This window comes from Sciurus carolinensis, chromosome 10 (genome assembly GCF_902686445.1).
Source record: "Sciurus carolinensis chromosome 10, mSciCar1.2, whole genome shotgun sequence".
In the NCBI taxonomy this organism is placed as follows: Eukaryota; Metazoa; Chordata; class Mammalia; order Rodentia; family Sciuridae; genus Sciurus; species Sciurus carolinensis.
The window spans coordinates 140,168,537-140,183,899 of NC_062222.1; the positions used below are offsets into that span (position 1 = coordinate 140,168,537).

The 15,363-nt window shown below is 53.0% G+C and overlaps 2 protein-coding genes across 8 annotated transcripts in view; both read right to left on the bottom strand.

The window, feature by feature from the left end:
- Uvssa (UV stimulated scaffold protein A) overlaps nucleotides 1–1,624 on the bottom strand; it is a 30,913-nt gene extending 29,289 nt beyond the window's left edge. For 2 of the 6 annotated variants that reach the window (XM_047567178.1, XM_047567179.1), the window contains exons 1-2: nucleotides 960–1,218; nucleotides 705–804 (exon numbers count right to left, since the gene is read on the bottom strand). In XM_047567178.1, the coding sequence (XP_047423134.1) occupies nucleotides 705–804; nucleotides 960–1,026 (167 nt within the window). In that variant the 5' untranslated portion in view covers nucleotides 1,027–1,218. Of the gene's footprint in view, nucleotides 1–704; nucleotides 805–916; nucleotides 1,219–1,608 lie in introns of those variants that run through there. The other 4 variants (XM_047567176.1, XM_047567174.1, XM_047567175.1 and 1 more) reach the window with 4 other exon arrangements.
- A 7,931-nt stretch (nucleotides 1,625–9,555) lies between these two features.
- Maea (macrophage erythroblast attacher, E3 ubiquitin ligase) overlaps nucleotides 9,556–15,363 on the bottom strand; it is a 37,301-nt gene continuing 31,493 nt past the window's right edge. For both annotated transcript variants that reach the window (XM_047567188.1, XM_047567186.1), the window contains 4 exons: nucleotides 13,837–13,945; nucleotides 11,747–11,880; nucleotides 10,709–10,904; nucleotides 9,556–10,502 (listed from right to left, as the gene is read on the bottom strand). In XM_047567188.1, the coding sequence (XP_047423144.1) occupies nucleotides 10,407–10,502; nucleotides 10,709–10,904; nucleotides 11,747–11,880; nucleotides 13,837–13,945 (535 nt within the window). In that variant the 3' untranslated portion in view covers nucleotides 9,556–10,406. The remainder of the gene's footprint in view (nucleotides 10,503–10,708; nucleotides 10,905–11,746; nucleotides 11,881–13,836; nucleotides 13,946–15,363) is intronic.

The window sequence follows — 15,363 nt, forward strand, 5'->3', positions numbered from 1 at the left end:
TCCCAGCCCTACTGTGTGTGAACTGAAGAGATTTAGAAGCTTTCAAGGACCTGCAGCAAAACTGGGTCTGAGTTGGAGTTTCCTATTGAAAGATATGCACTGTCAGTTCTGTTCTGTGAAGGTAGGTTCATGTTCCCAGCAACTGACAGGAAGGAGTTTTGCTTCCTGCCTGATTCTGGGGATAGATGATAGGTGCACTCTATAGACAGTGTGGCTGGGGTGTGACTCAGGGATAGAGCTCCTGGTTAGCACACACAAGGCCCTGAGTTCCATGCCCAGCACACAAAACACACACATACAGAGCAATTTACCCAACTGTGAACTTTCTCCCTTCCCATACTTTGACAGTAAGGTAAAAGAGGTAAGTTAGCCCACAGATCACGGAGATACACTCAGGAACGCCTCAGTCACGTGCTTTGTAAGACGCACAAATGGGAACAATCAGAAGTACCAAGCACAAATCTCTTCTATGCTCGGCTGACCTGCACCTCACACCCACAATGCCACCTGGCAGAGCCGGCTTTGCAGGGCCTTGGGAAATGTGCTGGCCTGGTCCTTGGTGGTTCTTTCCAGGCGGAGGCAGGAGGGGATGGCTGAGATATGGAGGTGGGCAGAGGGATGAGTTCCAGGAAAACCCCACAATCTCCCTAGTGTCAGGGGCTCACTGGGTCAAATACCATGAAATGCTAAACCTAAGGACATACTTGCAAATTTTCTTCAGTTCCTTCATTTTCTCAGGATTCAGTTGGGGTTCTCCTGAAGTTGTGAGCTCTTCTACCAACTTCGACAGTTTTTGATCCATATCTAGAAATATGGAACGCAGTGATGAATTACTACGTTACTTATCGACAAATGCTACTGGGTTCGCCTAGGAACCGGGCACTGCGGGAGGGCCTGAGGGGTCCTAGGTCCTCGCCTCCGTAGAAAGACGCCCTAGGCCACAGGGCAGCTCCACGCACTGTTAGAGTGAGTCAACCGCCTCTGGTGACAATCCGAAGTGTCAACGCCGAGCCTAACTCGGGACATCCGACCGCAGGTCAGGAGACGCCGCGGGAGGGCAGCCGCGTGCGGAAGGGAACGAACGACACCGTATCCCACCGGCGCGCGGGGCGTGGAAAGCCCGGTTGCAGAGTAGCCAGTCCAACGCTGGAGCGCGCGCTCCCAAGACCCCAGGTCGGTCTGGCGCGACCCCGCCCAGCTGCGCAGGCAACGCGCAACCTGCTGCCTCGCCCGCCCCTTCCGGCAGAGGCCCCGCCCTCGCCTCCGCCCTCCAACACGAGGGGCTTTGCGGCCATTGGCTCGCTCGGACACCACGGAACGGGAGCAAAGGTCAGCTCGGCGACACCCCGGCCCCGCCCCTTCCGGAGGGGACCCCGCCCTCCCCTCCAAGGGCTCGGAGCGAGGCAGCCTTCGGCTCGACAGCGCAGGCGCCAGGGTGCGGCCGACGTCTTGCGCGGTGACGCAGGCGCGCTCCCTGCGAGGCGGGGCTGCCCACGGAGGTTGACGCGCGAGAAAAAAGAGGCGGGAGGGCGCTGCAAGTCCTTAAAGGCGCCGCGGTGCAGGTGGAGGGGCTGGACGCCAGAGGCGACAACTCGCTAGGGAACAGACCCAGAGAAAGGCTTGATCCTGGACAGCACGGCACGTCCGCCAAGAGCCTCGCGGCCCTCGGCCCTACCCCTAGGGTCGGCGAGGGCGGCCAGGTGGGCGCCTCGGGCTTGTCTGGCCGCGATGCCGAGGGCGGGGAGGGGAGTCGGGCGTCACGATCGCGGCGTGCGGGACGGGGCTTCTGGGTGGGCGTCGAAGGCGGGCGCGGCGGCGGCCCCCTGCCTCGGCCCAGCGGCGTTTCTCACCGCCAGGCAGGTGCTCTGCATCCCTTTGCCGGCATTCTTAGATCTGTCCATTCGTCTCCTGCCTTTCTGCCCCAACCCTGTGTCCACCCAGCCCTAGGGACACGTGAGCGCCCCGTCCTGTCCTGCTCAGGGTCAGCAGTCCCAGCCACCTGACCTTTTCCACTCCAGCCTTTGTCCGGTACCTCCGGGGTTCAGGGCTGCTGCCACTCAGCCCGGGGTCCCACAGTCAGGGCGGCAGAGTGCCCTTGCGAGCTGGCCGCGGCCCAGGCCCGCTGCTCCGCCTGCTCGCCCCGAGGCGCTCCCCACTCCCACGGGCCCTCCCAGCCTGCAGCCTCCCGCAGCCCCTGCCCTCCCTGCAGCCCCGACGTCTAGCTGTTTGGCCTTCCTGATCTCACCTGTCCACCTCTTTCTGCCCTCAGGGTCTGCTCCTGAGAGCAGGGGTCTTTCCGTCTGGCTTCGGGACGCAGCAGGTGTTTGGTATCTTTGGACAGTGAAATGAGAAGGCCAAGGTGAATCCTGGTGAGAATTAGAAGATATTTTAAAAGAACCAATGGAAGCCAGATGTGGTGGTGCCCACTTGATGTCCCAGCTGCCCCAGGACCCGGGCAAGAGGATTGCTTGGGCCCGGACGTCCGGGTCAGTCTGGGCCTGACCTCATCTCCAAAGGGGGAAAGGAACAACTGGAATTTTCAGAGATTTAAAAAACCAAGTAGGATAAACAAAAAAACCACCCAAGGCACACCATAATCACAAAAACTAGTGACGAAGGAAATTATAAAAGCAGTCAGGGAAATGCATATTACGTAGAGAATTACAAAAATCGGACTTTTTGATTTAAAAAAAAATGCATGCTGGGAGAAAATGGAATTTCTTTAAAGAAGTAAAAGTAGTCAGCTCACACCTGAATGTGCAGCAAGACGCCCTTCAAAACCTAAGGTGACACAAAATTGACATAACAGAAGATAGATTCATGCCCAGCAGATCTGAGTGTGGGAGGTGTCCCATCTCAAAGAAAAGAACTCTGAGATACAGACTCTGAGCTGTAGAAGGAATGAAGAACTTCGTAAATGGTCAGTGTGTGAATATATTTTATTTCAAACTTATTTTATAAATAACTGATAGCAAAAATGTACACTCAGACATTCACACAACAAAAGCACCTGACAATGCATTTCTCAGAACACACCACTGTTAAATGACTTGACTGTACCCTGAACCCCTAGAGAAATCTCAAGCGAGGCTCAGTCCTGGGGTGCAGCTGAGTGATAAAAAGGCATGTGTGAGGCCCTGGGTTCCATCCCCAGCACCACACACACAAATCTGATACTGCTTATAAGCCTACAAAGATAAAGTGGGGTCCTTTAAAAATGATCAAAAATGAAGCAGCTGAAAAAGGAACAAGGAACAGGTAAGAAAAATAGGAAACAAGTAGGAAAACAACCAGTCTAAACCCAACAACAGTTACCACATGTCAGTGATCTAAACACCCCAATTAAAAAGCAAAGATTTGGGCTGGGTTGTGACTCAGTGGTGGAGCGCTTGCCTAGCACATGTGAGGCACTGGGTTCAATCCTCAGCACCCACATAAAAATAAATAAAATAAAGGTATTGTGTCCATTTACAACTAAAAAAAAATTTTTAAAAAGCAAAGATTCATTTTTTCCTGAGGCTGGAGTTGTAGCTCAGTAGGAGAGTGCTTGCTAGCATGTGTGAGGCACTGGGCTTGATCCTCAGCACCTCATAAAAATAAAAAATAAAAGCATGCTGTCCATCTACAACTACAAAAAAAAATTTAAATACACTCTACTGTCATGTATATCTAAAAAAACAATCATTTTCCTGAAAAGGCCAGGCACAGTGGTGTGCACCTAGAATCCCAGCCAGCAACTCAAGGTGGAGGCAACCGAGGATCGGGACCATCAGTGACTTAGCAAGACTGGTCTCAAAACAAAATACATAAAAAGGTATGGGATGTGGCTCAATGCTAGAGCACCCCTGGGTTCAATCCACAGTACCAAAAGAAAAATTTTAATAAAGAACAGAGATGGGTCAGTTAGATTAAAAAGAGCAAGACCCAGCTATCTTGTATCTACAAGAAACACATCCGGCAGGCTGAAAGGGCCAGAGACCTACGTGCAGCTCATGTGTGAAAGAAGTCTGCTGACTGCACTGGGTCTCACCCCGGGGAGCTTTTGGAGAAAGAGGTGAGTCTCTTCAGCAGACTGCAGTCCTAACTGTGCCAGCAAACTCAAAACACGGCCACTGAAACCTGGTGGACTGGAGAAAACAGACAAAGCCACAGCAGAGTGGAGACTCTAACTCCTCCAGTCACTAGCAGAAGACATGGCCAGCCCAGCAGAGAGCAGCAGCTCCCTTCCCGAGGACCCTTGCCAAGCAAGTTGTGCTCTGGACCGAGAGTCTCCTCAAATTCAAAAGGACTGAAACTGCAGTGTATCTTCTGACAAGAGAATTAAGTGAGAACAAAAATATTTGGAAATTGATCAAGTATAAATAACCCACAGGTCAAAGAAGAAATCAGAAAGGAAATTACAAAATATTCTGAACTACATGAAAATAAAAATATCAAAATTTATCGAAAGAGATCATATTAAAAGCAAAAGGCCCCAATCCAGTCATCTAATATTGCCCCTAAGAAACTAGAAAGAGAGCAATTAACCAGAATAAGTCGCAGTAAAGATTAATAAAGTTGAAATCAATTGAACAGAAATAGGCAAAGGGGAGGGGTGTGGCTCAAATCAAAGGAGGTTTATTAGTCAACTTTTGTCACTGTGACTAAAATGCCTGACAGGAACAACTCAGAGGAGGAAGGATCTGTGCCAGCGGGTGGTCTCAGTTTCCAGTTCATTGTCAGCTCACTCCACAGCTTCGGGCGGGAGGTGACAGATGCGCAGCTCAGAGGCCAGCGGGAGGTGACAGATGCGCAGCTCAGAGGCCAGCGAGGGTTAGAGAGAAGGGTAGCCCTGCAGGCCACACCCCAGCGACCTGCCTCCCCCCAGCCACGCCCCACCTGCCAGGCATCCATCTCATTAACCCTCTGATGTGATCAGAACCTTCATGATCCACCCACTTTCTGAAAGTCCCATCTGTGAATACATGAGTCGGGTCAACCCAGATCTACCTGTAACTGGAGGTGCTTTGACATGGTGAACAGATGAGCCTTTAGCTAGAAGAAGTAGTGAGTTAACTAGGAGAATGAGAGAGGCTGGGCACTGTGGCATGCACTACACCTGTAATCCCAGCAACCTGGGAGGCTGAGGCCTGAGGATCGTGAGTCCAAATCCAGCCCCAACAACTTAGTAAGACCCTGTCTCAAAAAAGGGCTGCAGATGTGGCTCAGTGGTTAAGTTCCATTGGTTTCCCCCCGGGAACCAAAAAATAAAGAATGAGACGAGATATCACTGCAGATCCTACAGACAACAGAAGAGGATGACTCATGAACATTAATTCCAGAAATTTTCTATCTTGGATGAACAAATTCTTTAATGACAAAATTATCAGAATAGTTGGGGGGGGGGGGAGAGAACACCTGATCAATCACAATTATTAAAGAAACTGAGCCCATACTAAGAAACCTGCAAACAAAATTCCAAACCTAGATGGTTTCACTGGCCAATTCTATCAAACATTTAAGGAAAAGGAACCGGTTTTACATAAACTCTTTCATGAGAGAAGGTTACCACTACAACTCATGAGTTTTGAATGCCCTGGTACTAAGACCAGACAAAAATGTTCCCAGAAGCTAAGCACAGTGGCCCACACCTGTCATCCCAGCAACTCGGGAGGCTAAGGCAGGAGGATGGCAAGTTTTTGAGGCCTCAGCAATTTAGCAAGACTTTGTCTCAAAACAAAAAATAAATAAAAGGGCTGGGAATGTGCCTCAGTGGTAGAGCATTCCTGGTTCACTCCCTAGTACCACAAAAAATAATAATTCCAAGGATGACCACAGACCAATAATCCTCATGAATATAGTTGCAAAAATCCCTAGTAAAGCTCTAGCAAGTCAAATCCAGCAATATATAAAAACAATGCATCATGACTGAAAGACTTATCTCAGGCATGCAAAGTTCAACAATCCAAAATCTGTCAATATGGGGCTGGGGTCGTGGCTCAGTGGTAGAGCACTTGCCTAGCATATGTGAGGCACTGGGTTTGATTCTCAGCACCACATATAAACAAATGAATAAAATAAAGGTCTATCAACATCTAGAAACATTGTTAAAAATTTTTTTTTAAATCAGCCAAAGTCTGTAAGTAGAAAAAAAACATGGTAATTTCATTCTACAAAGGAATTTTTTAAAAACAAAATCAGTATCCATTGTAATAACTTCTAGGAAACTGGAAAACTTCTCATGCAGATGAAGCATGTCTGCAAACGCCCTGCTTCAGTATGCATGACAGGGCTTTCTGCCTCCGAGCAGGGACTACACACTGTTCTCACACCTCGTCCTCAACGTCACTTGAGTCTCCAGCTACTCATGGGAGGAGTGGAAGGCAAGTGAGAAGGGGAAGCAGGACCATTTCGAGGTACCGTAACTGCACATGGAAAACCTTAAAACTTTACTTGAAAACCACCAGAACTCATGAGTACATACAAGATAAATAGCAAATTCTGATCAAGTCTGCATATCACCACTGAATATCAGAGAGAGATTTTTAAAATGCATACACAGTAACACTAAAAATCATGAGTCATTAAATCAACCAAATATGTCAAAACTACAAAACTTAGATAAGAATGAGAGCTAGATTTATGAAAAGATATACCATATTTGTGTTTGGAGGACTCAATATTGTTAAGATTTTTAAGTCTGTTATGGATTCAACTGTGTCCCCACCAAATTCCCATGTTGAAGCTCTGACCCCCAATGTGACTGTCTGCAGACAGGCCTTTAAAGAGGCAACGAAGGCCATGGGGGTAGGACCCTAATCCAGCACGGCTGGTGTCCTCATGAGGGAGAGACCCTGGAGTGTGGTGAGGACACAGTGTAGGACCATGTGTGGTCCTCTGCCAGCAGGAAGAGGCCTCACCAACCAGCTAGGCCGCCTCAGTGCTGAGAAGGACCTGTGCTATTGAAGCCACGTAGGCTGTGGTATTGTTATGCAGACTGAGCAAACTGATAGAGTCCCCAAATGAACTGACAGACTGAATGCAATTCCAATTTAAATCCCAGCTTCCTTTTAAAAAATTTCAATAGATATAAGTTGACCATTTTTTATGGTACTGTGATCAAACCAAGGGCCTGCACATGCTAAACAAGTGCTCTACCACTGAGCTACCTCCACAGCCCTCTGAAAAGCTGATTACGATCATTCCCCAGTGCAAAAAAAAAAAAAAAAAGTGATTCTAAAAAGTGGAAATGCGAAGGCCCTAGAATAGTTACAACAATTCTGAAAAAGTACAAAACACCAGAGGACTTATATTACCTGCTAAGTGAATGACACAGGCACAAGAATGGGCAGTGTGTACTGGAGGTGGAACTGGCAAGGCCAGACCTAAAGGCCAGTCCGTCCAGAGCACCCAGGCAGAGTTCACCATTACTGAAGGGGGAGAACAGTGATTTCAACAGATGGATATTGGAGTCACAGAATAAGCAAATGGGGCAAGGGCAGGAAATGATCCGTAAGCTCCTCCTCATACCACACACTAGAGCTAACAGAAAAGCGAAAAATGAACTACATAAGAGAGTATCAGTTTGACTCTGGGATAGGCAGGTAGTTTTTAGAACATAAGAAAAGCACTAACCATGAAAACAAAGAACTGACCAACTGAACTTGGCTACAGGTGGACCCTCCGCTGACACTGTCAGGAAGTATAGACGCTCACCTGCCTCCGCTGACACGTCAGGAAGTGTAGACGATGTGCACCCAGAGCTCGTCAAGTGCTCCACCAGTCTAAGATGACGCGATGACAATGGCAAAAGACCTGGACAGACACAGCTCAGCGGTCACCAGAGCGAGGCACCAGGACTCCTGCCCAAAAACACCAACACCACCAAATGCTGGGGAAGATGTGGGCCACTGGACCCCAGGCCTGCAGAGGAGGTGACACAGCACACCCCCCTGGAGAAGTCTTTGGCGGGTGTGGAGTCAAACACCACAGCCCCAGGAACTCATTAGTTCTTCTAGAAAATTACTTCCCAATGACAAGAACCACGTCTGCAAAGACTCGCACACAAGTGTTCACAGCAGTTTTTATTTCTTGCAGCACTGGGGACTCACCCCAGGAGCACACCACCAGAGATCACCCCAGCCCTTTCCATTTGGGGGAAGGGTCTTGCTACGTTTCCCAGGTTGGCCTGGAATCTCCCGAGTGGCTGGATCACAGGCATGGCCACCACCCCAGTGCAGCTGGGTCCCCCAAGAGGAGAATGGACCTGTGTGGTCTGTGTGAACGTGGCTCACGTCTACTGTGGCTCTGACATGTCAAGAAGGACGAGCCAAACACAGCAAACCGCCACAGCACTCACAGGCAACAAGAGAAAGCACCTCTTCGCACTAAAGGGCTCGCACGCTTGAGTCTGTCATCTTAAACCCAGTTTTTCAAAGCAGCACAGTTAGATAACACAACTGGCAGTCTCACTGCAAAAGGCTCCCAGTGCCAAGCACCAGAGGGCCAGGGCAGTGGACGCTAACGTGACCCCTTTGGCTCTGCCCAACCCCGCTAGTAAGACCTGCATCCACAAAGTGAGGTCAGAGAGCACTCACAGTTCAGATGCCCGCCAACAGAAGGACACACACTGTGATGGCTCCCGCAGTGGCCCTCAGCACGGCCACAGATGGAGGATGCCACCTGGAGACGGCCCACCAGGTGTGAGGCTGAGCACGGGGCCCACACTGTGCAGTTCCACCCTCGTGGGCTCCAGAACCAGCTGAGCTGCTGATGATAACAGTGTAGACTGGGGAAGGACCCGGGCAGCTGTGGGGAGCTGCATCAGTCCAGGGGCTACCGGGGTGTGTGCGCTCTGCTGTGCCGTGCATCAGTGAGGAGGAGCAATGGCCGGGTGGTAAGCAGGAAACAAGGTCAGGAAGACCTGCTCGGGAGAGCGCACAGTGCTCAGGAGTGCAGGGCACGGGGCCGCCATACCTGGTTCTGCTGCCACTCGCCAGAGGTGTGGGTGGAGCAGGCAGGGACTGCAACAGGTGTGGTGTGCCCACCAGCAGACGTGGCCTGCATGGCCACAGGGAGGCCCCAACGCAGAGCCCTGAGTGGCCACAGGGAACAAGGCAGGGCAGGAGTGCAGGGACCAAGGCAGTTGCCAGAGGTCCAGTGCCGAGCAGGGCCAGCCACAGGGCACGGCAAGGGCACTGCAGAGCAGCTGTTGGGGTGGAGGGCGACTAACCAGGCTTAGAACCTCAGACCCAGGCCCCAACCGACAGCAGCCCCAGAGACTCTGGCAGAGACTCTGGGAACCAGGGCTGCAGGCTGGTTGTCCAACCAGCCCACAACCCGGCCTGAGGAGGGCACTGATCAGGCCAAGAGTGAGATGTGACCTCAGACTCCAAAAGCTGAAAACTCAACCTGCAGGGTGGGTTCTGCAAGGTGGAAAGATGGCTGTGCACCTCTTGGGAGGCACTGCCTTGGCGTCCTGAGCCCCCTTCGCTGCAGCAACAGCAGCCACACACCCAGCCCCATGCAGTGAGCCAGAGGGCAGAGCACACCCCTGGACTCAGAAACTCCTCAGAGTGAGAAATAGAAAGCCATTTTATTAACACGCTTTACATTTACAGTTTATCAGCTAATCAACATCAACATGCAAAAATAAGCGCTAGATACAAACCTCTACCACAGGTTTCTGTGTGGACTACAAGGGTTCGTATGTTCTGAAAACCCATCAGTACTTGCTTCAGCTGAACTATCCGCTCCGTAACGAATAGCATGCAGACTCCAGGGCTACAGAACTGTCCAGCAAGGCCTCTGCAGAAACTCGGTCCAGTGGATCTCCACGTGAATACATTCTCAAAGCAGGAAGTAAGGCGGTGCACGGACGACCAGGGGCCGAGCCCAAGCTTGCAGGACGTGGCCCAGGGCCTGCAGGGCGCTCTGGTGGCAGCTCCAGTGACGTCAGGAAGGGTCCTCGTGCACCGCATGGCAAGTCACCATAGGCCACCAGCGTGCCAGCACCTCACCCAGGCCACAGCTAACATGCGTCGAAGGACCAGCCTGTTCCTCACACTGCCCAAGTCTCTTCAGCAAAAGGAGGAAGCTGAGAAACTTGGGAGAGAAGGTTTCCTACCTGTGAGCCATCCTAAAGCTCCTTGGGGTTGAGGTCAGGCTGTAGAGTTTCCTTTGAGAGGTGCAAGTACTCTGCAGAAGCATCAAATAGTCGACTCACATTACAAAATCCTACCCATCAAACGCTGTTTTCAAGTACGAACTCATTAAATCTCATTTCCTCGCTTCCTAAGAGTATTTATCGTTGCTCACTGATCTTTGGTCGCAAGAAACAGAAACGCAGCGGCAGGCTAGGGCAGGGACATGGGAGGGTGTGCCCTGCCCACGCGCCTGGCCCGAGGCGTGCACCTGGCGACACGGGCCTACATGATGTATACTTTCTCGGCTTGTGAGAAGTGGAAGACTTCTTTGGTTCTTGGGCAAACAACTTTATCATCTTGACGGATAGAAAGCAGAGACTGCAAAATAAGATCAGGAACATATTAAGATAAGATGCACTATAAATTAGGTTTTCTTTAAAAACCCACACAATGCATCATCTAGGGACAAGCCCGCTGAGCCTGGAACATCGCTTCCTGAGGCACACCCGACACTGCCAGGGAAACCCCAGCAGCTGGACACGCAGCCTGCAGTACACAGCCCACCCTCTGCCCTAACCCCTCACGTTGTAGCCGTAGACGTAGCCATTGGGCAGCATCATGGGTGGGTTGTTCTCATTCATGACGTCGCCGGAGATCTTGCAGACCAGGCGTGAGTTGGCGCAGTGTGCCATGGGCAGGGGCTGCGCCAGCTTGTTGAGGGAGCGGCTGCACACTGGGCAGTCAGGGCTCTTGGAGCTGCCGTCCTCCTTGTAGCACTGCCTGTGCAAGGTGTTAAGGAAGGGCTGGGCGCCAGCAGCGCAGAGGGCGAGAAGGCACTGTGGCCCTCACTGCTCTGAGCTCAGGGCACTGCCTGGCCACACAGTCGCCACGCAGGGAACAAATGAGGGCAAAGCAGCCACACAGAGGAGAGGCCAGGACCACACTGGCTCTGGCGTCCCCACCCCTCATCCAGCCCCTGCCTCACAGGCAGGAGAGGCAGAGTCCTTGGACAGCGACCTTCTCACGGAACCTGAGAGAAGGCAGAGCAAAGGTGCTCTTGCTGCCCATCTCAGCAGTGGCGGTCAGGATGAAGCCTGGAGACTCACCTCGGCAGAGCACAGCCAGGTACCAGCAGTGGTCCCAGACGGTCACATGAGGGACAGTGCCCACCAGAGGAACAGGACCAGGCTCACAATGGACAGGTCAGTCACGTGGGGACAGTGTCACATGCTAGACAGGGTCAGTCATGCAGGATGGGGTCAGTCACATGGGGGATGGGAGGACAGGATCTGCCAAGTCCAGATGAGGAAGCTCGGAGTACCTCTGCCCTCTGGAGAGGGGAGGCTGCCTCCCGCCTCAGGAATGGCCACTCTGAGCTGACCTGAGAAGTGAAGCCAGGCCCTGTGCTGGGACGGTCAGGCCCAGACCCACTGTCTGGAGGACTGAGAGTCGCATCAGGTGTGCCAGCAGGGCCGAGACTGGGTAGAGACTGAGTAAAGACTGGCCCTCTCCACTACCACCCCCGGAATCTCAACAGCACGCACACGCAGCTCTGGGACAGCGCAGCCTGCTAACATGCAACCAGGGATGGCAGCTGGCTAAGCAGGAGTGTGGGAGGATACGGTGTCTTAATGGCCGAGAGGCCAGCCTGCAGGGTAAGGGTGAACACCGAGTTGTTCCCCAGCTGGTGCAGCCGGTAGTTGTCATATCGGAACTGCTGGATCAGCATCCGCCACCGGGCAGGGTCCAAAAGGTCCTGGAAGAGACAAGGCAGAGGTGCTGGGACCCTCCCAGGAGACCCACGGGGATCACTGACCACAGTGGGCAGTGGTAAGGGCAGGAGTTATGGCCCTCCTGAGCAGAGGACAGACGTAGTGTGCTCCTGTGACCCTGGCTTAACATCCAACCACAGGACCCCTATAAACTCCGGAACATTCGCGTGGTGGCCATGTGCACCCTGTGGCTTCATGACAAGACAAGGGCGCACCACAGGCTGGACAGCTTGATGCGGGGGAGCCGCAGAGCACGATGGCGAAGGGAGAAGTGCGACTCCAGAGCAATGATGCCAAATGGAAAGAGCAGCTGCACCTTGGAGCAGAACCCCGAGGCTGGGCCCTGTCGGGGGCGAGACAGTGGGCCAGCTCTGTGCGCTCCACACAGACACTCGAGTGCAGGGCAGACCTCACACTTAATTCCAACCTTTCAAAACAGTCTTGTTTTTGATATTACTTTTATGAAAGCCAAGTGCGTACAGGATAAAGCAGCCCAGCCGGCTCTCAGTGAGAGCGATGGCTCCCAGCTTCCTCCCAGGGCCTGGGCCTCTGGCCTCATGGCCGGTACCTACTCCAAGCAAAGGCTGCCTCTGGGCCTTGCCTGACACTCCGGGACGAGGTCCACAACTTGCTGCCTGAGGTGAGGCCTTGCTTCCTGCCTGGCAACTGCTCTGGATCTTTGTTTCTTTCCTCACAGCCTCCAACACACTGAGTGTGTTCTCAACTCTCCTGTGAAGTTCACAGAACCCTAAGCTGCCAGTTTCTCCCAGCTAAGGGTTTCCCACATGATCCTGGTTTTGCTCTGTCAGGCTGCCAGTTTCCTCTGACGGGCACTGACAGATGTGCAGCAGGCTGTGCTGTCACCACCGCATACCCCCGCACAGAGGGGAGGGGCTCATCCTTGTTCTCAAGGTGGTGGGACAGCAGGACCTGCCTCCCCTGTGCCCAGATAGCAAGGTCACCTAAGGGAAGAGAAATAAGCAAGCCACACTCCAAGCCAGACTCTCACCCACAGAGTAGGGCAACCCTCTCCCACTTCTCCAGAGCAGATGAGAGAAACCCAGGACGCTGACTTAAAACGTGACCTCTTTCGACTCAGCACCTGCCAGTGTGTGTGGCCTGATGGTATTTAACAGAAAATGCTCAACACCTCGCCATCTCATGGAGGAGGGCAGGGCCAGAGAACACCCAGCAACCTCTCAGAAGGTGCTGGGCTGGTCTACTTGGACACAGCCAATGCCATCTGTCTGGGGGCTGCAGGGCAAACACAGGAGCCTACAGCAGAGACCAGCTTTGAGGTTTACAAACTTTATAAAATCCACGAGCAAGGAGCTGTACTTGACGCCCTTTCTGGGAACTGAAAATACGCCAGCAAGGTGTGCCCACTGGTTCCTACAACCCTCTGCTGAGCAGGCCAGGAAGCAGCGAGCTACCTGGGTGGGCTGAGGTCAGCAGCCCCAGGAGGCCCCACTGCAGCCAGAAGGCCAGGGAGCCTCTGTGAAAGGCTGGCGAGCAGATCGGCCAGCAAGTCTGGTACAGAAGGGAAAGACCAGGAGCTGCCACAGGGAGGACCACACCAAGGTCCGCCATGACCTGGAGACCCAGAGGCTGCAACACCACAGACGTATCGCAGGACACCACTCAAGCTAGCATCGTCCATGGAACTGAAGGAGAGATGGAGGAGGCGCAGCAGAGGAGAGGGGGGGTCCGGGGTCAGGCCTGCAAGGCTGAAGCACTCCTGAAAGCTCCCACCTAAATCCTCCATCAAAATGAGAATAAAGCAGGAGAGGCAATGGCAGGCCACGCAGCAGGTGGCAGACAGGTCCTCCTGTCAAGGAGCCACAGGCCCTTAGAGTTGGGACAGCTGCTAACCCACCCTACATGGATGCCCTGACCCTGCAGGCCCACAGGAACCCAGAGGACAGGAGCATGGACATTACCTTGTAAGGGGAGATGTGAGTGTCTGGCGGGAAGGCCAGCATGCCCATGACCTGGCGGACCTCATCCAGCTGGCTCCCTTCGGCCTGACTGAAGTGCTTTCTTGCATGTCTAAAAAAACAATATTTTGGCATATTTAAGTGTGCACTTTCATCCCTAAGGACCCGCACTCAGTCCTCAAGCCAGGGTCAAGGCACACAGGGAGTCAGTCCTGGGCCCTGGAAGTTGTGGTGAGCAGGGCCTACAGGGGACAGGCAGAGCAGAAGCTGGGCTCACCAGGGCTGAAAGAGCTCTGCCCCAAGTCCTCCAAAGCACCTCTGACTGCCCTGGATGCTCAGCGCACGACCCAGGGCTGGGAGCCCGTCCAGCCTACTGACACGTCCCTCCTTGCTGCACAGCGCAGCCCCTCCAGCCCAAGTGTGCAAGCAAACACAGCCTTGACCTTTCCTGAGTGACACACACAGTGGGCTCCTGCCCCAGGCCTGGCCACCTGCAAGGGACACAAGGCTGGAAGACCAGCTGCTCCCCTCTGAGCCAAAGGTCCTATGCCCAGGCGTCCACAAACCTTCCCAAGAACTCCCACAGGGTGGAGGGTTGCTGGGCACTGGTACTCACTGGCCTTCTGGCTGTCCAAGGAACCTGCACTCACATATGCCCTTGGTCTACCACTGCATCCTCTACACTCACAAGTCCCCTTCCCCTGGAGCTAGTCCCTTGGTCCCAGGGACCAGTGATGGCAAAACCCATGCCCTCTCAACCTCCATGCAGGCCAGCCCTGTGCTGTCAGAAATAAGGCATGAGGGGCAGAGGGCGGAAGAAGGGGTGGGAGGTAAGGAGATCCCTGCTCCGAGCAGCTTCTCAGAGGGGTGTGGCTCTGGGTGGAGACTGGAGTTGGCACAGGAGGTGGCTAAGCAGTCCCAAAGGGACAGCAAGGTGGCCATGAAGCTGAAGCTCTAAGGGGCAGCAGAGGACACTAGGTGTGGACAGTGTAGCCAAGAGGAGCAGGAGGAATCCGACTTCAGGATGCACCCACGGGAGTCCACATGGCTGTCCACCCTCTGGAAAGGGCAGTGAGGCCAGCACCCCATCCAGGATGGCTGAAGGCTGGTGAGCAACCAGGGCCCCAGAGCTGTGCACAGGTGGGTAGATATGGGCAGTCTGACTCCTAACTCCAGGGTAACAGAGCTGAACTATTCTTTAATGAACATCACAACCCACGTAAGACACGATATAGCCAATTTAAGACACAATACCATGTTTCTCTTTAAAAACGTGCACTTACACAAACATACCCAGAAGACTAACACCTGAATTTGGCCTGGTCAGGCTTAAGGCCTGGGTGCGTAGTGGACACAGTACAGTCCCACCTTCATCAAGTCACTCAGGCACCTGTGCCAGGCATGTGGCTTACCCATTTACCAAAAATTAAAACCGCTGCTCAGTATGGTGGAACATGCCTGTTTTCTCAGCTACTCGGGAGACCAGAGGATCGCTTGAGCCCAGGAGTTCAAGGACAGCCTAGGCACCAT